Source organism: Mandrillus leucophaeus, unplaced genomic scaffold (genome assembly GCF_000951045.1).
Source record: "Mandrillus leucophaeus isolate KB7577 unplaced genomic scaffold, Mleu.le_1.0 Scaffold150, whole genome shotgun sequence".
Lineage (NCBI taxonomy): Eukaryota > Metazoa > Chordata > Mammalia > Primates > Cercopithecidae > Mandrillus > Mandrillus leucophaeus.
Window position 1 is genome coordinate 3,679,417 of NW_012101477.1, and position 25,084 is coordinate 3,704,500.

At 41.0% G+C, this 25,084-nt stretch overlaps 1 protein-coding gene across 2 annotated transcripts in view; it reads right to left on the bottom strand.

Annotated features, from left to right (window-relative positions):
- RPRD1B (regulation of nuclear pre-mRNA domain containing 1B) overlaps nt 1–25,084 on the bottom strand; it is a 57,779-nt gene that overhangs the window by 23,399 nt on the left and 9,296 nt on the right. Inside the window, exons 3-7 of one of the 2 annotated variants that reach the window (XM_011974983.1) lie at nt 19,816–19,914; nt 17,748–17,763; nt 10,624–10,725; nt 8,733–8,853; nt 1,969–2,144 (exon numbers count right to left, since the gene is read on the bottom strand). In XM_011974983.1, coding sequence (XP_011830373.1) covers nt 1,969–2,144; nt 8,733–8,853; nt 10,624–10,725; nt 17,748–17,763; nt 19,816–19,914 — 514 coding nt within the window. Of the gene's footprint in view, nt 1–1,968; nt 2,145–8,732; nt 8,860–10,623; nt 10,737–17,747; nt 17,764–19,780; nt 19,915–25,084 lie in introns of both variants that reach the window. The other variant, XM_011974982.1, reaches the window with a different exon arrangement.

Sequence of the window (25,084 nt, forward strand, 5' to 3'; positions counted from 1 at the left end):
GGCAGAGCAACACAGACTAGAAAGTTACAGGACGCATCCAAAGCTCTAATCTGTTTCTCCACCTTAATGCCCTCTCGTGGTGTCCAGCAAACCACTAGTTCTACAAAAACCAGAATGATTCCCCAACAATACACAGAGGAAAGTGCAACTGTGGGGAGGGAAAACAGAACAAAGAGTTAACCAGCTCTACCAACCTGATCTCCTCAAAGACTCTGCCCTCTATGGTTGCTTGCCACGTTCCACCCAACAACAGCTGCTCATGATAATCAATGTCTGACAGATCAGAAAAGCCCTTAATGTGTCGCCAAGGGGCAGTTCAACAGATGGCATGGTGACTTACAACCAGAATCATTAATTACACTCTCTTATTAGTCCCGGGGCACAGTGCTGAAAATGCTTCCTCAGTGAAAGATGAGCATTTCAGATAAATGACCGTCTGGTACTGCCTGTGAAACTCCCTTTAGGATCTCTGGTCAGTGCCGATGTCTAAATCTAAGCCGTAGGATGTTGACAGCCCTTTCGCATCTTCCACATTCAAGCAGGCTACGAATGTGAAGTTCCTGCTACCACTATGCAACACAGTTCCCAGAATCACTGCAGGTAAGGATACGGTAAAAAGTGCCTGCCACTCATTTCCCCTCAAGTCAGATGACCGTGCTGAAAGGCAAATACAATGATCTCAGCCTCAGAGCTAGCTCAATGTTCCCTCCTTCTGTGCCAGAGCATGTTTCCTGAGCATGGAGGTGACATGGCTCTCCCTGTCCCTTGTCTACTCTGAGAGGGATTTAAGAAGTATTTCTTGAAATACAACATGACCGGCTCTCTAACTCAGAAGTGTCCTCCTTTACAAAACCACTGGCTGCAACTCTTTTCCATATCTCTTGAAAAAAGAAGAGCAGACATTCCTGAAAAAGAAGTGCAGCAGCCCGGGGCAGCAAAAGTTCCCAAACATTCACACTGCTGGCTCTGTTATCCCACGGGACCAAGCACTGAGGGTAAACCACCATGTACTTAACTACGAAGCCAAACAAGTATATGGGGAGGAAATGTTTCTGAACTCCCTCCCCAAGGTCACTCGGACTAATGTCCTCAACCCAGGGTAGAAATGAGTTCTTCCTCTACAGTTTGAGAACTGTGCTATATAAATACTACTGTGAAATTTAAGAGCTGACTACAGATAGATCTTGGAGGCAGACAACTTCTCAGCCACAGCATGGATACAAGTCAGAAATAAACCTCCAAATGGCCGGGCGCAGTGGCTCACACCTGTAATCCCAGCATTCTGGGCTGAGATGGGCGGATCACGAGGTCAGGAGATCGAGACCATCCTGGCTAACATGGTGAAATCCCGTCTCTACTAAAAATACAAAAAATTAGCCAGGCGTGGTGGTGGATGCCTGTAGTCCCAGCTACTCAGGAGACTGAGGCAGGAGAATGGCGTGAACCCGGGAGGTGGAGGTGGCAGTGAGCCAAGATCGTACCACTGCACTCCAGCCTGGGCGACAGCGAGACTCCATCTCAAAAAAAAAAAACCACACACACACAAAAAACAAAACAAAAACAAAAAAAACCTTCCAAATGACTTAAAAGAAATGTTTTTCAGCACTTCCCAACTACCATCAAACATACTCTTTGGTTTTCACTGATTCGCTATTGTTTTTGTACCTCAATTTATAATTTTTTTAAACATGAGTTCAAACAAAAGCAGTATTAAGATCCTAAGGCTGTGATTAAGAGTTCACTGTTTGTTTCCTACAATCCAGTTTGTTCTGTCCTGGACATATAAGAACATGACTTCAATTTTTAACTGTGCTCAAATAACTACAGTATCTGATGGATATTCAGAATTCACATCATGAATTTTTAAATGATAAAAATGTTGTTAATTAAAGCATAATAAAAACCTCCTAATGTGGGCTACAGGAAGGGAAATGTGGGCAGTCTGGGTCTGCCTTTTAATGGACTCACCTCCAGCTTTTTCTCCTTCTCGGACAAAACATCTTTCTGATTCTGCGTATACTCCACCAACATCCGAGCCAGCTGGCGACGGTCCTCCAGCTCTGCCGCCAGGCGCCCGTTATATTCTGCTAGTAACAGACATGCTTCATCTACTGTTTTTGAAAGACGTTCAGCTGCCTCTTTGTCTAAGTACAAATGAGATCAAAAAATAGAGAAAATATACAAATCACATAGGTATGATTACAAACATTTCTGGGGGAGGTTAACGGTTTCTCTCCCAATATACAGAGTCTAAGAATAAGCCAGAACCTGTGGACAAACAATGAGTTGACTGATCAAGAAATCCAAAGGTATTCACTCTGTCAACAAGACAGGACACTACTCAATTACCCGAGGTAAGGAAGTGGTACAGGGGAGGAATCTGGCAAAGGCTTTCTAAATGCCTGTTCCTGCAAAAGCTCTCCAGACAAAACAAGCAGAAAGAGATACTGAAGATCATCCGTGAAAAAATCGTTCCTTGCCTCTGAGAATTTCAAGTGCTTTCATTTATATTACAGTTGGCCCCCTATATCTGTGGGTTCTGTATCTGTGGATTAACCAACCATAAATGGAAAATACTCAGACCAAAGAACCCCACAAACGAATAAAAATAACAATTAAAAACCCACAATTTAAAAAATACAGAATAACAACTATTAACACAGCATTTACATTGCATTAGCTATGATAAGTAATCTAGAGAGTATTTAAAGTATATGGGAAGATGTTCGTTGGTTATAGACAAATCCGACACCATTTTATTTAAGGGCTGTGAGCAACCTTGGATTTTGGTATTCTCAGAAGGTCTTGGAACCAAACCCCCATGGATATGGAGGGACAACCGTATTTCATTAAGTAGTCTTTTTACTTTCCACTGGAATAAAAAATAGCGTGCACTTTATTTCTTGGGTGTGGGAACTAAGACCTCCTCCCCGCCAAAAAAAACCCCTACATGACAGGTTTCAATACGCAGTCAGCTAAGATGCTGGGACTCGAAGCCAGATCTCTAAAATGATCTATAGTACTCTATCTCTTAAACTATGTAAGCCTTGGACCTGGGGATGAATTTCTTCCTACATGCAGCAAAATGTAAAGTCTGATAAGAAGAAGGTCTGTAAATGTTTCTGAACATGACTCACAGCAGAAATACACTTATGTAAACACAAAGAAAAATGAAAGCAGTGTTTCATAAAATACCCATATACCCATTCTTACTATGTGTGCTCTATCTTCTATTTTATTCCTTTTCCTTTTTTTTTTTTTTTGAGACGGCGTCTTGCTCTGTTGCCCAGGTTGGAGTGCAGTGGCATGATCTTGGCTCACTGCAAGCTGCACCTCCCAGGTTCAAGCCATTCTCCTGCCTACACCTCCCGAGTAGCTGGGACTATGGGCGCCCGCCACCACGCCCATCTAATTTTTTTGTATTTTTAGTAGAGACGAGGTTTCTCTGTTAGCCAGGATGGCTTTATTCCATTTTTTAAAAACTGTTGGTCATTAGCTACCAGACTGATTTCATATCCAATTAATGGGTTGTAACTCATGTTTGGGGACGGAAAAACGTTAAGAAAGGGTATTACTGGGAAGAAGTGATGAACAAAGGAGGATCTGCATTTACAAAGAATTGACATAATTAATTACCTGTGGGTGGTGGTGAGATTAGAATTTTAAATATGTATACCTCATTTTTAAAAGGCCTAAATGGATCAAAACAGTAGGTTGGTGCTTTGAAACAAAGGGCACCAGAGACTCCCGCAGTACCATGGGACAGTTCCATGACACTCCCTATGGATACAGGCTGTCAGAGGGGAGAGCTCGCATTCTCCTGGGGAACTAGGATTTCAGAATTCCCAACACAGTAGCTCTAGCAAACAGCCATGTGGCTTTTAGATGCTTTCTTAATGTGAACATTGCAAGAGGAACTGCTGAAGGATTCCAGATTGGGTGTGATGCCAAAGATTAGGCACCTCTACCCTCCTCAGCGATGGGAAACAAAAGAATGTCCTTGGTGAAAGGGAAGAAGTGAGCCGAATGGAGCACAAAGGAAAGAGATCACCTCATTCACAGAGGATAAAGGACCACCAAACTTCTCCCAGCTCAGTGGCTCATTCCATGAGCAAGCTCCTGGGGTGGTTAGGTTGGTTTTAGTTTTGTTATTGCTTGACTGATCATTTTTTAAAAATGGTTAATTCACTAAGATGTTTAGGTGCCTGTGGCAAAAAATGGCAAATACTAATTTTTAAGATTAAAAAGAAAATCAATTCGCAGCCTCAAAAACTTTTACAAAGGAAATAATTCATTTACACAAATAATTACAACCCAGAAAAGTAACTTATAATAATTTAGTGAGTTACACAAAATATGCAGTGAAAATGCAGAAGCCAGATGCTCACTTCACGGGACCTACCCACGTTGTCCGCACGCTCCCTGCTCTCCTTCACCCATCAGAGTGGCAAGTGCCTCTTTCAGCCAGTCCTCCAAGTGGCATGCGCATCCCATTTCCTCTCATCCCATTTCCTCTAGTTTCCTCAAAGACTCAACTTCTGCAGCCGTCCCATGTCTTCCCTACCTCAGCAAATTCTCTCTCTCCCTCCTGAAGAACACCAGCAGCACACAAACCTGCTGCCATGTATTCCACTCACATACCACTATCCCACTACTGACCTGCTTCCCTGCTCCCCCTTGGAGCTAAACTCTTTTCAGAGAAGTGTAGCCACCTGCTCTCCTCCTGAGCCCACTCCAACTGGGCTTTATGCCCACCAATCCTCTGCTCAAAACCTTCCAATTAGTTTAACAAATCTGAGTTCTTATAACTAGGCTCTTAGAAATGGTAGAGAATAAAAAGGACAAAAACTTTCTGCCCTCAAATTTATATTATCAGGTAGGAAGAGAATCAATATACAATATTATGCTTACTTATCAGCTGAAGAGAACTACAGAGAAAAATAAGGCAGAGGAGAAAGAGTAGGGCACTGAAAGCGGAGGGGGATCAACATTTTCAAAAAGGTGGCCAGGGTAAGCTTCGCTAAGGTGATACGTAAACAAAGGCCTAAGAAAACGAGAACCAGCTTTGTAACTATCTGGGAGAAACATTTCAGACAGGGGACAAGTACAAAGGCCCTAAGAGGAAAGAGTGACTGGCGAGGAACCCATATGACTTGAGCAGTGAGTGAGGGGAAAATAGTAAAAGTCTATGTGGTAACAGAGGCCAGTGAAAGACTGGCTTTAAAGCTAGGCAGGGGGCTCATTTCTGTAATCCCAGTGTTTTGGGAGGCTAGGATAGGAAGATTGCTTGAGCCCAGGAGTTTGAGGTTACAATGAGCTATGATCAGGCCGTTGCACTCCAGCCTGGGTGACAGAATGAGACTCTTATCTCAAAAAAAAAAAAAAAAAAAAAAAAAAAAAAGGCTCTGGCTTTTACTTTGGTGATGGGGAGAGTCATGGGGGTGTTGTGTGGAGCAGGAGACATGATCTGACTTCTACTGAAGAGGATCACTCTGGTTACTATGTTGACAGTAGAATGATGGCTGAGCAAGAGGAACAATGACGCAGCACGACCAACTGGGAGGCTACTGCAATAAATCAACTGAACATGGCAGAGACCTGGACCAGGGAGCAGTGGTAGAGGCGGTGACAAGGTATCAGATGCTGGTTTTGGTCCCAATCAACAGGAATGATGAGGGCCATTTACTGAGATGGGGAAGACCATGAGTGAAACAAGTTTTAGAGGAAAAGTCAGAAGTTCAGTTTGGGGCAGAGTAAGCCTGAAATGCCTATCAAGATATCCAACTAATAAAACCGAGTAGGAGGTTGGATATATGGGTCTCAAGTTCAAGGTGGAAGGGTCAACGCTAGAGATGTAAATTAGGAAATCATCAGCAGAAAAACTCTTATTTATAGTCATGAAATTGGGTGAGAATGGCTGCCAGTGAAACCAGCTAAAGAAGGGGGCTAATAAGAAGAGGTCAAGGAAGAGTGAAGAAACCAGCAAGGAGGCTGAAAAGACACAGAGAGGAGGAAAGCTAGAACAATGTAGGGTCCTAGTTCCTACTGCTACTGTAGCAAATTACCACAAATTTAGTAGCTTAGAATATCACCAATTAATTATCTTATGCCTTATCACGGCTGCTTCCTCCACCTTCAAAGCACACTGCTCCAACCTCTGGTTCCACGGTAATACTCCCTTCTCATTCCCCCTCTACCACCTTCCTCTTACAAGGACCCTGTGATTACACTGGGCCCTCTTATAAATAATCCAGGGTAATCTCCCCATCTCAAGATATTTAATCACATCTGCAAAGTCCCTTGGCCATATAAGATTACATACACACAGGTTCTGTGGATTAAAACATGGACATTTGCGGGGTAGGGAGTCAGGAGGCATTATTCCAACTACTACACCAAGTGAAGAAAGTATTTTCAGGAAGAAGAAATAATCTACTGGGCCAAATACTACTGGGGTGAAGTTAAGATGGGGGCAGAGAATCCACCACTGAGTCTAGCAACAAGGAAGTCATCAGCAACTGGGAGGACGGGAAGTGGAGAGAGAGCACAGGCAATCCATTCAGGTGGTTTGGCTAAAAAGAACAGAGAAATGAGGCAGTAGCTAGAGGAAGATATGGGGTCAAGAAAAACATCTTCCCATGTGGGGGAAACTTTCATGTTTTTATGCTATTGAGAATGATCCAGTAAAGAGTAAAAAATGAAAAATGCAGGAGAAAAGGGGAGCACTGTTGGAGCAATGGCCTTGGCTAGATGAGAAGGAGCAGATCTAATACACAGAGAGGCGGGTTTAGAAAACAGCATGTCCATGCAGAGAAATAGGAGGAAAAGTCAACTCAGACATGTTATTTTTCCCCAGCCACATTCCACTGCACAGGTACGGGAAAGGAAGAGACAAAAAGCTAAATTTATGAATGGTGGTTGCCAGGTGATACAGGAAGTGAAAAATGATGAGTTACTGTTTAATGGGTATAGAGTTTCAGTTTGGCAAGATGAAAAGAATTCTGGAAACTGGTTGTATAACAATGTGAGAATACTCAGCACAACTAAACTGCACACCTTTATGTTATATGTAGCTTACCATTTTATATGTAGTTTATTTTGTATGTAATTTACCACAATTAAAAATCAAAATAAAACAAATATTTTAAAAGGAAGCTACATGAGGCCTTTAGGTCAGTGAAATAGAGAAATGAAATTACATACATGGCTAGCTTTACATTAACTTGCCTGCAATTTTTGCAGATTATGATTTTGATAGTAAGAATAAATGAAGTAGTCCTTTTAGTAATAAGTATTTTTAAAATGTGATTTAACCTGTTTAGGTATGTTGCCAGGAAACTACACTGAAGGGAGAAAGAGAAGAAAATGGGTTGAAGGTGTGCGTGAGGAAGTGAAGACCACTCTAATCTGAGTAAAGAAGAAAATGAGGAGTTGAGGGCCAGCAAGAGGTAGGGGGGATCAAGAGACTGCAGGTCCCAGTGGGGTGAATTGCCGGGGGAGGGAAGCAGAGTGAGGAGCTAAGATGCTTCTTGCGTGACTCAGAAGGCCTCCGAGCAGTGTTCTCCAACCCAGTACACCCACTGCCTGAGGTCTTTCCCTGTGCTGCTTCCTCTGCCTGGTGGCGCTTCCTTCCCTTGGATATCCTCATGGCTTGCTTCCTAATTTTTCGGGTCTCTGCTCAAGGTCATCTCATCAGAAAGGCTTTCCCCAAGTACCTTTAAAATACTATTAATATCGCCCTCAATCATTCTCCGCTCCCACCACCCTGCTTTATTCTTCTTCTTGACACTTCACTTGAGGGGATATAGGTGGGCCTCAAATATTTGTTGAGGGAAATATTTCATCAGTGACCTTTATTTCCTTTAGATAGATATGGAATAAGTTAGAGAAGCAGCCAAGTCAAGGGACTGAAGTGGGAAAATGGTGGCCTGAGATAAAGCTTAGGATTCAAAAGACAGTGGAATGAAAGGTCTGAGTTTTTGTAAGGGGAGGAACATAGGCTTTTCAGCCTAGGTTAGAATCCCAAGATCCACTACTTGTATGACCTTGGCCAAGACACCTATCTTCTCAAAGCCTCAATGTCCTATGCAATATGGAGACACACATTCAGTCATCTCCAAAGACTATCACAAAGAACAGAAGTACGGGTGCAAAGCATACTGTCAAGATTAGTTCTTGCTTCATTCCTTCCTTTCAGTTTCTCACACAGAAAGCAGGAATCGTGTCAACTGCCCCTCCCTGTTTAACTAGGGAGGTCACGATTAGGGCAAAATGACATGTCTAACACACACCTGAAATTCCTGGCATTGAAGGCACTATCATCTGCAGGGCTTGTCAGAGAGCTGGGTACAAATCACACAGCCCTGAATCATATTTTTTTTTTCTTTTAGTAAGAGGGTTATGAGTCTAATAGACAGAATAATACCTAATCTCCCCCCACCCACCCCACACGCACACAATTTGTACTATGTTTTTAACAGACCTTATTTAGAGAGCCACAGGTTGTGGTACACCAGCATTTTTGCAATAATTCCTAGAATCACTATTCAAGCTCTGACTATTTCAAGTTTCTTTGTTCACCATGTGAGTTATGTTTGCAAATCCCAAGATGGTAGAGCATCCAACACAACATGGAAAGTAGTCTATACCCGCAGACATAAGTATGGCCTAGGGTTAGTTGCATTAGTTATGTCACTCTTTCCTCACCTTTCACCCAAACTCTACCTTCTCACCTGTTATTTTTTCCAATAGAGAAACATCTTGCACTTCCTGGGGCAGAGAAGCAATTTTCTGTCGGACAGTAGCATCCCCTGATGCGGCATTTTCCAGATCCTGCAAAGCTTTGATTAGTTCCTCAGTCTGTAAAATGAAAACACAAACAACACTATCCATTAAGACATGGGGTTTAAAGAAAATTAGTTGGAGTTAAATGAGGTGGAGGCAAATTCTAAAAACAGTCATTCCTGCCATTTCTTAAAAAAAACTGTTCTTAGCCCCAGAGCTTACAAGCAAGTTAATGTCATGGATTCTAAGAAAATCTACAAAATTAGTTATCTAAGTCCATGGCAGGACATGAATGAAATTCTGAATAATTATTATTTTTTTTAAATTCTAAAAGAACATGTTTTTGGCAATTCAGAACAATGAAGTTTGTATTGCTTAATTTCAAATGATGTATCATTTCCAGTATAGAATAAAGGTATAAATATCAGATGTTAACAGTTGTGTGTTGTGGCCAGGTGTGGTGGCTCACACCTGTAATCCTAGCACTTTGGGAAGCCAAGGCAGGAGGATCACTTGAGCCCAGGAGTTCAAGACCAGCCTGGACAATATAGCGAGACCCTGTCTCTAGAAAAAAATAAAAATAAAATAATTAGCCAGGCATGGCGGCATGTGTCTATAGTCCCAGCTTCTTGGGAGGCTGAGGTAGGAGTATCACTTGAGCCCAGGAGGTTGAGTTTGCAGTGAACTGTGATCATGCTACTGCACGCCGGCCTGGGTAACAGAGCAAGATCCTGTCTCCAGAAGAAGAAGGAAAAAATTATATGTTGACTGATCAACCTACTTCAAGTCTTTCTTGGATTTTCTTGACAAAATGAATGTCACTCCCAAAATTAAATGCGTGGAACTTATTATAAACAAATGGGGGAAAAAACAAGAAAAGTAAACCAAGGATGCACTTTCTATATATATCAAAAAGGAGTTTCTTAAACTGTCAGAAAACAAAAAATGCTAACAGGCCACTCCATAATGACCAAGGAGTAGCTAGCTCCGTAAACGGTAGTTAGATTACCCCAAAGGTAATAATCTAGGCTGTCGTCTTTAAAGTGTTTAAATGCAAAGATACATGACCTAACACTGCTGTCATTTAATCCCTAGCCTAACTCAACATTGTAACATAACGCAAACTAGACATGCTTCCTATTTACATAGGCTTTAAGCATGACCATGTGTAATAAAGCTGTTTTAGGCAAAGTAAGATGAAGCGCCCCTTGAAAAGAGCATGGGCGCTGAAGTCAGACACACCTGGATTTAAATTAAGACACTGGTCAAGTTACTTAAACCGTCACCTTGCACCTAAATTCTCTTGACTGTAAATAGATAAAATGAACCAAGACAGATTTCATAAGCTAACCTGTATAGCCAAATAACACGAACACATGGTTAAAGACTAACTCCCTGTTTTAATATTTAATAGGCTGTAGTGCAGCGAATTTGCTACTGACACATAGACTGTCTTTAGATATTAATGAGTTATTTACTTTATAAAACTACCATGCTACTGGAGACAGGCCATGCTAGAAGACTTTTGAATGTCTTTGTAATATTATCTATCCCTTTCTCCAAAATCTATTTTTAAAGAATACTCTTAATTTCTAGGATTGAAAAAACCAAGTCCAAGTACCTTATAAAACACAAGCCCATCCCAGAGTCATGGCACGCAAAGAAACAGTGACACCTGCCATCCGGCAAACTCCTCTGGGCAGAATGATGCACAGGGCCCCTGAGAGGTGCCCTCTGAAGATGCCATACTGGTGGTCACTGGCGCCACCTTGTGGCCATAGTCTTCAACTAGAGGTCACTTTAAGCCACTCTTCCCTACTCTCTGGGGTCAAGACCTACCAAGAGGGGTCCTGCAGAAGGATCCTGAGGAGAGTAGCTGCCAGGGTAGTCGTCATCCTCCTCCTCTTGAATTTGCTGAAAAGTTCGTTTCAGAGATTTCTTCTCTTCTGTTGCTAGAGGAAAGGTAAAAGGGATAAATTTGAGCCACATATCCTGTAGTAATAAGAGTCACATGCTATGCACAATGGGCCACATGTAAAAACAGGGCTGAAGGGGTGCACATTTTCGGAATGGCTTAATAATAACCTTTATGCTAGTTATTTTAAATTGATTGTAGTTCCCTACATTACTGAAAAGAGTCAAATCTTTGTCCATCATCCCGGACTGATTCGCTGGTAAAATACTATGGAAAACAGGCATCTAAAGTGAAACTTACCCAACTATCACACTTGAGTAAGAAACTCATGGGACAATACAATGAAGCAAACCAACGTGTGCTAGGGTTTACAGAGAACATAGAGAACATATTGCGTATAAAACGGGATATGTTATGCTTTCCAGGGATCATGTCAGAAAACAGGAGAGAAAATTTTATCAATAAAATTTTGTCAAAAATTCCAAACGCAAATATTCTTTACACTATTCCCCTAAAAACAAAATAAATCTAATTTACCTTAAAATTAAAATAACCATTACTGAGACATATGATTGATACTCCTGAGAAAAATTACTTAAGTTACCATTTTAAATTTAACCACTTTTGAGGCTGACAGGTTACATTATTTATTATCTATTTGCACCGTATGTTTTTACATTGTTACGATAGATGTGTTAATTCCAAAATCATTCTTTTTGCATCAAATTAGACAATACAAAATAAATGCCAAACAACTGTGGGAAATAAATCTAAATGATAAATTCTAGTTTAGAAAGTAAAGAAATATTGGACCCAGCCTGTGCCTGGCATTGCAAGTTTCCTTTTAATCTTTCCAACAATTTTAAGATACAGCATCTCCATCTGACAGGTGAGAAAACAAAGGCCAGGGAGGTTAAATGACACACTTATGGTATGACTCCAAAACCTGTCCTCCTTCCACTGCACTCAAATTACTTAGCACCATACAGGTACCCTCTCATTTAGCAAAAAAAGGGGGACACCAGGCACCTGCCTCAGATATATACACGTTTTGCTTATACATTTTCTTCTGGAACCAAGCCATGTAGAACCAAGCCTGTTCTCTACATTATATACATTATATACTAACTGACCAAACTTATGTTTGAAGTGAAAGCCAGGTCAATATTATGAGTTTTATTTTTATTTTATTTTTTTTAGATGGAGTTTTTGCTTTCTTGCCCAGGCTGGAATGCAGTGGCAGGTTCTCAGCTCATTGCAACTTCCGCCTCCTGGGTTCCAGCAATTCTCCCACCTCAGCCTCCCGAGTAGCTGGGATTACAGGCACCTGCCAACACGCCTGGCTAATTTTTGTATTTTTGGTGGAGACAGGGTTTCATTCACCATGTTGGCCAGGCTGGTCTTGAACTCCTGGCCTCCAGTGACCCACTTGCCTTGGCCTCCCAAAATCCTGGGATTACAGGTGTGTGCCACCACGCCTGGCCAAGTTTCATTTTTTCTTAATGTTTTTGTCTATTACAAAAAAAGGAGACAGCAACATCTGCAATACAGGACGTCCTCCCCTCACTTTGCGCATTCTATTATACACAGATTTGTTATCATTGCTTCGTTAAATGACACCAGTCCCTCAATAAAACAAGTTCGAACTTCAGTTACCATGGCATATTAACTTGAGTAACTGCATGAAGTACAAATTTTGCTATTAACTTCAGCCCCCAAATCATGATCAGTGACCAATCACATCATTCTTCAAGTCTATCAGTGATTGGTCACTGCACACCTGTCATGCAGGTCACACAAAGACAGCAAAGCGCTTCACTGGGCTGTCTCCTTATCTCCCAGTGATAAGACCAACGACATTTTATAAAAATGAATGATCAGAAGAGGGTATTGATCATAAAGATGAACGTGGAACAAAGAAACTTAAACAAAAGCTAATGCTGGAACTGAAATCCCAATGGCACATCAGTGGAGATACAGAAGAAACAGCAGGTTGCAGGATGCTGCCACTGCCAGCATCAGAGGGAGCCTAGATCCATGGCCAGAGGAACTTGTAGAGGCCAACTTAGCAATGAAGAAAGTGGGAGTGATGAAAAGAATGACAACGTCCTAGAGGAAGAGATGCTAACAAAAAAAACTGCATGCTAAAGAAACTGAGAGGTATTTTACAACACTGAAAGCATAATAGATAAAATGTTGGAAGCTGATTCAAACAAAATACAGTATGACAATGTGCAAAGCCACAGAAAAGATGTTTGCTCTGTATATATATATATATGTATAAATTATACCAGAAGAAGGCAACCCTTGTTCAAACTACTCTTGATAAGTTTGTTACAAAGAAAACACACTTGAATTCTCAATGTTTCTAATTTGTTGTTACAGCATATTAAATAACTATTAGTTTACTATCTCTTTTGTTTCCCTACACATTTGGAATCAACAGGAAGTTCTTAATTCTTTGATAAAAAAGTTGTAAAAGTCACAGAACAATCATAATTTTCCCCACTGATTATAAAGATTGCTTTGCCTGGGTTCAGCCTGCACAGTCATGGTTATAGTCCTGCACTACTATGCAAAGCAAAGATTGCTATATTTTTAATATGAAAAATCTTATTAGGATATAATTTACATAAGAAACACCTAACAGTACTTTGTACATAGCAGCTGCCTAATTACTGTGTGCTATGACCCATGCAGACATTTAGCCACTATGGCATCAAAACGGTCACATGGAAGGAGTGGCCATTAGTAGCTAAGTACAAACTTCAAAATTTTTATACTGTTGTGTTTGCTTTCAAGCACCTAGAGAAGTGCTCAGTAAGTAACTATTAGATACACCAAAGAAAGCAGAAAAAAATTATAAAACTTGAAATCCTTCCGTTTTCAAACTCTCACACAGAAATTATTACATATAAAAACCAAACACTACCTCAAGACACTTAGAATTCCTGAATTTTGGCACTGGGAGGACTTAGACAGACCTATGCCTTTGTTTCTCCCAACTCAAATTTTCATGAAAATATCTAGGTCCACAAGTTGCAGTTTGCCCAAAGTCAGAGAGTTTGTTAGTGTAAATCTGGGTGCTACAGATCAAAGCCTCCTTGCCTGGAGTTCTCTTTGCCACTTCACATTGCTGCTCACGAACAGCATTACAAGACTTAAAATAAGAAATCATTTTAGGACCACTTATGTCCTTTGCCATCCTAATGGCAGAGGACACAATAGGTGTTAACCGTTATCCTACTTTTCCAGTTTCCTCCTCTTTCCATTTGGAGGACCTATTGGTGCTACAAACCTAAGATTTCTGGACATGAATCACTAATCATTTCCCCCACAGGGCTCCTCATTCCCTGAGCTACCTATTTCCATTACAAACACTTTCACTGTCCCGTCTTCCAGGTACAAGGCCTTAGAAACCATCAGAATCTATCCCAAGGTCCCAACTTCTAGCAGGTTCCATACCTCAGAAGGATGCCTTACATACTCCCTCTCTCTCCTCCTTCCCCTACACAGCCTCTTACCAGCAATCTGTCCTTTGTCACAGCTGGTTGAGACCACTGTCTCCCCACCTCTAGTTGCCCCTTTCCCAAGTTAGACTATACAGTTGTCCCTCAGTATCCATGGGGGATTGGTTCCAGGACCGCCATGGATACCAAAATCTAGGGATACTGAAGATCCCATTACAAAATGGCATAGTATTTACATATAACTTACGCACACATCCTCCAATATATTTTATGTCTAGATTACAGTACCTAATACAATGTACATGATATGTAAATAATTGTCACACTGTTTCATTTTTAAAATATGTATTATTTTTCCCCAACATAAATTCAAAATGCAGTTGGTTGCATTTGTAGATGTGGAACCTGTAAATATGGAAGACTGTATTCTGTTTTTAAATTAATCTTCCTAAAGTGGAGTGCCCACTCCATCGTGTCCTTACTCATAAACCTTAAGGGGCTTCTAATGATTTTACAGATTCCTCCTAAGTTCAAAGCCTAATCATGGCAATGGTCTCCAACTCCCACAGCTCTTGGGCTTCTCTTAAAGCACCTGGCCTTGCTACTCTGGCCACTGGCAAGCGTTCTTCTCTGACAGGAGCACTTAGTGTCTTATTCCTCTACATCCCTACAGTACCTAGGAAAGGGCTGACAGGTCAGAGTTTGAAACCGCTTGAAGGGAGGAGTCACAGAGCTTGGAAAACGCTAGTGCTAGGCCAGAAATGACTATCGCTGCTACGAAGTCAGCAGTTATGGTGCCCAGTATTGTCAGTCTAGTCAGACAGCCATTAAAAATAACTTAGGATTTCCAGGTTTCCTTTAGCAAAAGTCATCCATTGTTTTAAAAATTAAAATTATTTTAAAAACTAGAATATTTATCAGTCCCATTTCTACATCTGAATTCAAGGTAAGCCTTCCACTATCAATTCAGCTTCTACCACGGTATACATTTACACTCCCTTTTTTACTCACTTGACCACTCTGTTTACAGGCAGGACAAACCGGAGGGGTAGCCAAAGTCCTTCTGTCGTCATACTGGGTACCTTCTATTCTACCCTCCAACCTGTCCCTGTGTCTCCAGCAGGCCTTGTACTCAGCTAACCTTAAGTAATCCTCGTTACCTAAGGGTTTGGAGTATGCCTCTTACAACCTGATTGTGGGAGAATTTCAGACACTGTGGCAGACTGTGAAACTAATCTTAAGGCAAAAAGCTGGCCTGCAGGCTCCCACAAATCACATTATAATATGTAGCCATCTACCGTAAAGCTGGATCTTCTAGAGGATCCACTTGAAATTTTCTGTGATTTAAAAAACAAATCAAAACACCCTGTCTGAATGCAGCGGTGTTTACAACTAATCGACTACAATCAGTTACAGGCTTTTTTGTTCCTTCTCTACTCCCACTGCTTCAATTTACTAGTTAACAACAATAACAAAAAACACACCTATGTATTTTATATTACTTTTATAATGAGAAAAGGATCAGGAAATATTGTTTGCAACAGCTCCCTCATTCTTTGCTCCATCCCTGCATAATAAAGGACATTTTAATAAGGTACATTAAACTTTACTTGTGGAAAGAAAAGAACCTGCAACAAATAAAGGTCTAACACTTGAGGCACAGTTCTACCAGCTGTCTACCCTTATCATCTCACTGAACTGAGTAGCCAAATCCAGGCATAAACCCAGGGAAGTTGTGCCTAGAACTCATACTCTTAGCTAACATGTTCTCCAGCCTTGCACAAAGTCTGGGGGACTGAAAATATTAAAAACCTCTTCTTATTTTTGCTACCAGTTCATATATAGAAACTCAGCATATTAGATACTAGAACTGGTGGAGCACTGGCAGGGCAAACAAAACTCGTATCATCACCCCACTGATAATATCTTACCTGCATTATCTCAAGTAATCCTTATCATAACCCTATAAGGTATTACCATTAATAGCCACATTGTACAGTGAGGATCTGAGCTTCAGAGAGATCAAATGCCATGGCCAAGGTCACAGAACTTTAGAAATGACAGCTAGGGGACAGGTGCGGTGGCTCACGCCTGTAATCCTGGCACTCTGGGAGGTCGAGGTGGGCGGATCACCTGAGGTTGGGAGTTCAGGACCAGCCTGACCAACATGGAGAAACCCCGTCTCTACCAAAAATACAAAATTAGCGAGGCGTGATGGCACATGGCTGTAATCCCAGCTACTTGGAAGGCTGAGGCAGGAGAATCACTTGAACCCAGGAGGCAGAGGTTGCGATGAGCCGAGGTTGCACTCCAGCCTGGGTGACAGAACAAGAATTCGTCTCCAAAAAAAAAAGAAAAAGAATGACAGCTAGGATTCATAGTGTGGAAGCCTGAATAGCTAAACTATATTAAGATCCAGGAAAGCTGGGTAACCTACTCACAAATTCCTATCAAAATTCAAGTCTATATTGAAATCATGTGCTTTCAGGAAATACGACAGTGTGAAGAATATCAGCTTTAAAGTCACATAGGCCTGGGAATTCACCACTTATCAATTATTTCTCTCGGAATAAAATTACTATACCTTTTTGAGCCAGTGTCCTCATCTAAAGTATGAAAATAGTACCAAATTCACAGAGTAGTTATAAGGATCTAAAACAAATTAACGTGAAAAGTAACCAGCAGAGGCTGGTACATAACGGATGCTCAATAAATGCTAGTTCCTTTGTATCTACCCTCTCTCTCTAAATCCTCCTACAACCATATACTACATGAGTCACATGTGGCTCAAATAAAAAAGTTCCATTCAGTCAAGCAACACCTTGAGTATTCTCAAGAGTAGAGAACTTCTCTCCTTTTCTTACTTTAAAAATTTTGTTTTTAACTGACAAATAATAATTGTATATATTTATGGGGTACAGTGTGACGTTGAGACACCTTTAGAACACCTCGAGAGACAGGTTTATAAACTTAATACCCAGTTCTACAACAGAATTCCTAAGTTCATGCATTCTCCAATGTTGTAAGAACTGTCAAAGTTCCACAGAAAAATTTTTATTTCAGAGGTAAACTTTATGAAGTTGCCTGAAGACAAAGAATTACCCATGAATCAAAGCTGGAATATAAAAGGACTACTCAAATCTGGAAATAAACTTCTCGAGAACTCATCAATATTTGAAAGGACTCTGGTAAAATATTCTGATAACTCAGGTCCAGAGAAGAGAGTGAAGACAGAGTGAGTCGGCTGGGACTAACACATATGCTGAAATCTTTTGATGTGTGTTTTCATCTTTATAGAATAGAGAAAGAGAAATTATCTTTAGATCAGCATTATCCTCTACCTAGAGGAAACTGCCTCTGTTATTGTTAATGTCTGTCTACACTCTAAAAAAAAAAATCAGAAACCCAACAAAGCTATTTCCAATACTATCACTGCCACAAATTCCACACATTCCCAGAATGCAAAACTATTCCTCACTCTTCTCTCCCTCTTTCCTATAGCATCTAGTATAGCTGTTTACTCAAAGTGTGTGTCCAGCAAATGTACATTAAATTGAAATTCAACATTAGCTTCAAACATCCTCTTTCAAGGCTCTCCTACTTGCCCAAAGGTGTTTTTAAAAATCAGCACTGTTTACCAATGAACTCTAAGGCAGAGTAAAGAATGCTGAGCCATTCCCCAAAGCTGTACTGAAGACCTCCAAAGGACACAATACAAACACCAGAATCCAAAGCAGGAAGCATCTTGCTTTTCAGAAGCTACCTACCTACCTGAGTGATCCTAAAATTATCTTCTAGCAACATGTAAACCAAGTAAAACAACAATGACCTGCAGTCTGAAAGCACTTATGTCATTCACAGAAAGCCTCTAACCTTTGGTTTCACAGGAAAGTTACCCACTGTAAAATGCAAATAATTTCAGACCTGGAAAGGATCACCAAGGGTACACAAAATGGTTGCTCAGTGAAGGATACTGTCACACATGCTAATCGTGACTAGGTTCTATAGCAGATCCATGTACAAAGTACCAGAGAACAAGGAGGGAATGACCACATGAGCCCTGACAAGCCAAGGAAGATGTCAGAATGAGAGTTGCATTCTTGGAGAATGAGTTCACCACACAGTGAAAGCAGTAGAAGGACATCAAGCAGAGGTAACAGCAGATGCAAAGGAAGCAGTGCCAACAGAGCATCCAGAGGGGAAACTGTTGACAATTCAGTTTGGCCAAAGAATACAGTGTTAAGTGAGGAAGCGGCAGGAGAAGAATCTGGAAAAACAGGCTAGTTCAGATAGAAAGGATCTTCAATACTATCAGTACTTGGACTTGATCCTCCAGGAAACAAGTATGTATGCAGGCAGACCAGACCTGTAGCTTAGAAACATGTCATGCCAACTAGAATTAAACCACAACTAACCAGAAGCCAAGCAACTAAACACCACGTGATCTTACTCTTTAAAGAAAAAAATAGGCCGGGTGCGGTGGCTCATGCCTGTAATCCCAGCACTTTGGAAGGCCGAGGCAGATGGATCACGAGGTCAGGAGTTCAAGACCAGCCTGGCCAAGATGGTGAAAGCCTGTCTCTATCAAAAATACAAAAATTAGCTGGGCATGGTGGCAGGTGCCTGTAATCCCAGCTACTCAGCAGGCTGAGGCAAAGAACTGCTTGAATCCGGGAGGTGGAGGTTGCAGTGAGCCGAGACCACCCCACTGCACTCCAGCCTGGGCGACAGAGCAAAAAAAAGAAAAAAGAAAAAGAATATAAGCTCTTATTAAGGGCTTTGCAAAATTCACACACAGACGCACTTCCTAAAGATACCCTGGGTTCAATAAAGATCAAAATCAATTTTCAGCCAGGCGCGGTGACTCACACCTGTAATCCAGCACTTTGGGAGGCCGAGGCGGGCAGATCACTTGAGGCCAGGAATTTGAGACCAGTCTGGCAAACATGGTGAAACCCCATCTCTACTAAAAATACAAAAACTAGCTGGGTGTTGTGGCGGGTGCCTGAATCTCAGCTACAAGGGAGGCTGAGGCAGGAGAATGGCTTGAACCCAGGAGGCAGATGTTGCAGTGAGCCAAGATCACACCACTGCACTCCAGCCTGGATGACAGGGTGAGACTCTGTCTCCAAAACAATCAATCAATCAATTTTAGACAGACACCATGCTGACAATCATAAGGATATGTTTCAAACGCACATCTACATTTAATTAAACCAAGTTCTTAAAAAGCTAAGAAACTTATCCAAGGTCCTATTGTAGTTAATGGCAGAGCAAGGACAAAATCTTAGTCCAGGCTACTTCCTAGTTCACCACAACTCTGAATAACTTCATTGTTCCTTTCCCCGTGCAAGGAAAGTCTCTGAAAGACAGAAGCAAGCCAAGGAGAACAGAGAGCAAAAGTCAGGGTGTGAGAGGATGAACAGCATGAATACTAGAACCAGGCTTACACGCTGTGAGCACTACATAAATTCTCACCATCGTTCATGATCATCTCTCTGAAGAATCATAAAATCGCTGGTGGTTCACAGCAAACCCCACTGCAGCTTTTCATATGTGATTCGAAAGTAGGCAAAGACCAAGAGCTGTAAACATGTGGTGATGTTTCTACCTTTGGGGGGAGGGCTCTTGGAGTCCTCCATAGACAGCTTCAGCTGCTGTATGAACTCGCCGCCATACACACTTCGTTCTTGCCAGATGTTCAGCAATCTTTCTAAAGGTTTTTTACAGCCTTCATCTGCCTCTCTGCCCAGAAAAGATGAAAAGATATATATAAGCTTAAGATTTTGTTTTTAATTAGGACAGATCTACTTAAAAAAAAAAAAAAAGAAATCAACAACTGACTAAATGATTTACACATTTAAAAGCAAAAGAATAAGGTACATATTCTAAAACTTGGATACCCAAAACCTGACCACAGACTACATTCTTCCTGTAGTGGGAGGGATCATGCCATAATCGAAATCAAATAGGACCAAAAGTCAATGGCCAATTTTTAGACAGAAAATTATCAAAACTCCATCTTATCAATTGTGATAGCTTGCTTTTTAAAGATGACATTAATTAAAATGTGCTGCCAGACATTCTGCTGGAAATTAAAAGTGGATCAGAACTCTTACAGACAGAAAACTGATTTTAAAAAACCAGATGTTTAAAACAGGAAATAAATTCACTGCAACCCATCAATCCTAACACACCAACACCTCTACATGTATAAACACAATCATATACATGTATATGTTAAGACTCATTCCAGTTCTAACCACTTCATAATCATTTTAATTGTAGGCTAAGTCCATAGTCCAGGTTCACACAAAGGTATCTGATAATCTCAGGACACACTTAATAATGCAGTCCTTCATAATTTATATCAAAGGATAAAATGTTTTCCCTTGACATGTTAACTCCTGAAACAGGACATAAAGGACTATAACTAGCACTCACTGAGAACCAATTGCCTACAATAAAATGTCAGACAGCAAGCAGAAGATTGGGTTAGACTTTCTGAAAGCAAAGGGAATTCAGTCACCACCCACTGTTACCGTGAATTGTTCTGTTTTGTGAGGGGGTTTAAATAGCAACGATCTTATATTGAATGACTTTAAACAAGAAGGGATACCTCGACATCTTAGTATCTAAGTTAAATGGCTTTTAGTAGGAACTTCAAAAAGAAACCATGCCAAATTCAACTGAAATGGGAACTCTATTCACACCCAACCATGACAACACTTTAGTAAACTCAAGGCAAACGGAGGTTTCAGCCTCACCCGGTCAGAGCATCTTTCTTATGAATTACAGGTGGTCAATTTCACTGACTAAAGGACTCAATCAGGGTACATAACAATTAATTCTTTTTTTGTTAAACTTTTTAAAGTCAGAAGTGAGGGTCTGGTTAAAAAAAAGAGGAAAACATTTCTACTGCTAAGTTTAAAAAGCTTAAAAATATGACCCAATTACTTGATATTTGTGATAAAACACTTTTACTCCACCTTCAAAATATATCCAGAAATGAGTTACTTCTCATCTTTTCCTCTGCTATCAACCTGGCCCAAGGCACTATCATCTCTTGCCTGGACTACTACAGTAGCCTCATTACTGGTCTCCCCGCTTCCACCCTTGTCCTCTTACAATCTACTCTCGAATTTTCAAAATATCATTTTAGCTGCTGTACTAAGGCAGACCACGTCACTCCTTTGTTCAAAATTGCCAACATTTCTTCCCAGTATCCCTCAGAATAAAAGTCCTTATAAAGACTCCAAGGCCTTTCCCAACCCAGCTGTTATTTCCCTGGCCTCATCTCCTACCCACTCTTCCCCACCCCCATCCTGCAACCTCCTGCCTCAACAGCTACTCTAGCGCGGCCTCAGAGCCTTAGCACTAGAAAAGTTTGCTTTGCCTGAAACTACATTCCCCATGTGGCCACAAAGCTCCATCCCTCTACTCCTTCAGGCGGATGTTTAGTCACACCACCTTCGGCTTGTCATTCCCTAATCTCCACGTTGAAAATGACACTCCCTGCCCCTACTCAATTTTTTTCCATACAACTTTTCTGGTATGTTGTATATTCAATAGTTTACTTTTTGTTTACATGCTTTCCATTTGAACGTAATTTCCACAGGGGTGGAGATTTGTCATTCTCTCCCATTGCTATATGCCCTTGAACAAGCACGATAAATATCTGTTAAATTGTAATCTTTTTCAAAAAAATGTATATGGGTTTCAGTAAGTTATACAGTTACTCAACTTTCAACAATCATCTTACTGTATCAAGGTCATGTCAGAAATCAACTAAGCACTCCTCGGCTCCATCAATGAAGGTTTACAGAATACAAAGAATAAGAAGGCCTGGGTCCTGACCTCTAGGGCTCGACTCAGCAACCCCTCAGACCTGTTTAGTCTCCTTTCCCTACCCGACCTGGAACTTTGCATTCCAGCAACACCCACCCGTACGTATTTGCTACTCAGAATTTGTTCTCTCATGTGCATGTATGTGCCTTTGTTCATGCTATCACTTCTTCAAATAGAACCGCCAAAATCGAATAAGGCAAAGGGAAAGGAGTAATTCAGGTAGCTGAAGTACATGGGGGAATGTGGGGAAACGACAGAAGAATCTGGAAGCCCCGAATGCCATATTAAAGCATGTGGCCTGCAGGCAACGAGAGGTCCCTGATGTGATCAAATGTATAGCTTAGAAAAATAAAGTCATTATAATTAATAAAACCAAATTGCAACTAATCAGAACTTAGTTAACGAACTAGCTGGTACTTTTAACATACAATCTGTTTGCTGCAGATTCTCTATTCACTTAAAACAAGGAGAAACCATTATCATGAGAACAAATTCTTATCAAGGATTTAGTTAAAAAATAGGTGGGTATCACAACACACACACACTATCCACCATTCCTGGGGACACTTGGGACTCCATTCAGGCTAAGACTGGTTTTGTGTACAGTTTCAGGCACAATGGAAAATGATGTTCAAACCTGTTATAAACGCAAAACATTTTCAAAAGGCTTTTACTACTAAAGGCCAAAAGGGGGTTCCAGTTTAATTAGTGAATGTAACTAACCAGGACAGATATTTCCTTGAGCATTGTGGCAAATCAAGGTTTTGCTAGATAAGTTTCAAAGTTATAAATAAAATATTCAAGAAATCTTTCTACTGATTAGGTTTTGAAGGAAGTAGCTCCAGTGAAATGGAAGTCACTTTGGCATCTGGAATCAGACACAACCAAGGTAATAAAGCCATTATATAACAGAAAGAGCAGTATTTTCAGTATACTGTATACAGTATACAATAACTCCAATCTAAACTTAGAAATCTTTAAATGGAAAAAAAGACTAAACCATCTTTGCCATCAATCTATGAATAAAGTGGAAGATGGCAATAATTACATACACAACTTATTACACTGAACACTTAGTATTTTAATTCTGATTAATTAAAATTCAATCCCTTCATTTTTCAATATAGACAGCAAAACTGACCTTTGAGAGTGAAAAATGTGTATGACACACACAAACAGAATTGCTGCTTGACGTCTCAGCTGGACACCTGAGGCCGTGCTAAGCCAGCCTTGGGGGCCTTTTCTTCCTCCACAGTTCTACGGCACTTTTTCAGTACAACCACAGTAATTTGTACAACTCTGTCTTATCCCATGCACAGCAGGCCTATGGTAGGCCTACTAAGGGCAGGAATTCTAAGTATTCCCTACACTTCCAACAGTACCTCATGTAAAGCTGGTTCAGAAAAGAGTTAACATAGAAGGCCAGACTGCCACCCTTAGGGAAGTGCTTGGCTAGCGTCTGGGAACTTGGGATTTCAGAGTGTCCCTACCATTTCCTAACTGGTAAGGGTGGTTTACTGGGCCTAAATTGTTTGTGCAAGCAATACAGTTCTTAATGAACACCTGATTTATTTCTGGAAGCCTAGAATTTTGGCAGAGGGTGTCTACATGACCAATCCGATAAAAACTCTGGGCACGGAGTCTTTAATGAGCTTTCCTGGTAGGTTACACGTCATACACATCACAACTCAGTGCTGGAGGAATTAAGTGTGTTTGTGTAATCGCACTGAGAGGAGACTCAGAAGCTTACACCTAGAGTGCTCCAGTCTGCTGCAGGCACTGCATGCACATCACCCTCTGCTGCTGCTGCTTTGGATCCTTTAGCTGTAATGAATCACTGCCATGACTATGACTACATGATGAGTCCTGTGAGACCTTCTAGGGAATCACCAAACCTGGGAGTGGTCTTGGGGCCCACAACAATAAATAAACATCATGTGGGTAACTCCCAAATTTATGTCTCCAGAAATCAATTCTCTACTGAGCTTCAGACTATTTTATCCACCTACCTATCTGGCATCACTCCTTGGAATATTCACTAGCCATCTCACACTCGGCCTGGTCAAAACAAAACTCGTGATTTCCTCCACCAAATCTTTTCCCCAATCTTCACTTCGGTAAAGGGCACCATCAGTCATTCACTTATGTCAAAAGCTAGAAATTGTCTTCGATTTCTCTTTTCACTACCAGCTCCCACTCAACACCTATAAATCCTATCAGTTTCACACTGGAGAGGTGGGGATCCTCCCACAAATGAAGCATTCAATAAATGGAAGCTATTAGTATCTTCCCATTGCTTCTGGGTCCTAGCCAATGTCACCTCTAGCCTGCACCACAGCAATATCCTCCAAACTCACGTCCTCGCCCCTCCCTTGGCTTTTACAATCCATCCCTCCACACTAAGCCACTTTTAAAGAGGGATCTTTTAAAAATGTATGTTGGAATATATCATTCTCCTGCTTAAAACTCTTCAATGACATCCCATCAGAAAAAAATCCTAACTCCCAAGTCTTACAGGGTGTACGTGACTGGTGCCTGTCCACCTCTCAGACCTCATCTGGATGCCACTTTTCCTTTGCACACTATGTTCTAACCACACCAGCCTTCATTCTGTTTCTCTTAGCAGGCCAAGATTATTTCTGCCTTAAGTTTTTCTTAATAGCTGCCCCTGCTTTGCACGATTACCTCAAATGTCATTTCCTTAGAGGCCTTCCTGAACCACACTGCCAGCGAGAGATCCTACTCTAGAACATCACTCTATTTTACTATGTCTGTATTATCCTGCTCTGAAAGTATCTTGCTCATTTACTTGTCTTTGCCTGCCTTGTTCATTGCTGCTCCCCCAGTGTCTGGATTCATACTTGGCATATAGAAGGCACTCCAATACATATTGAATGAAAAATGACATGGACAGCTGTCTCCTCACTGGGAAGAAAACAAGGCACTTGCATGAAAAAAAGTTTGCAGTCTGGTTAATTAAATTGCTATTCAAATCAAATCTATCCTATGAACTTGGCAGCTTTGTCAGACTTGAGAGTTTTTTTTACTATTTGTTGGGGATGGAGGT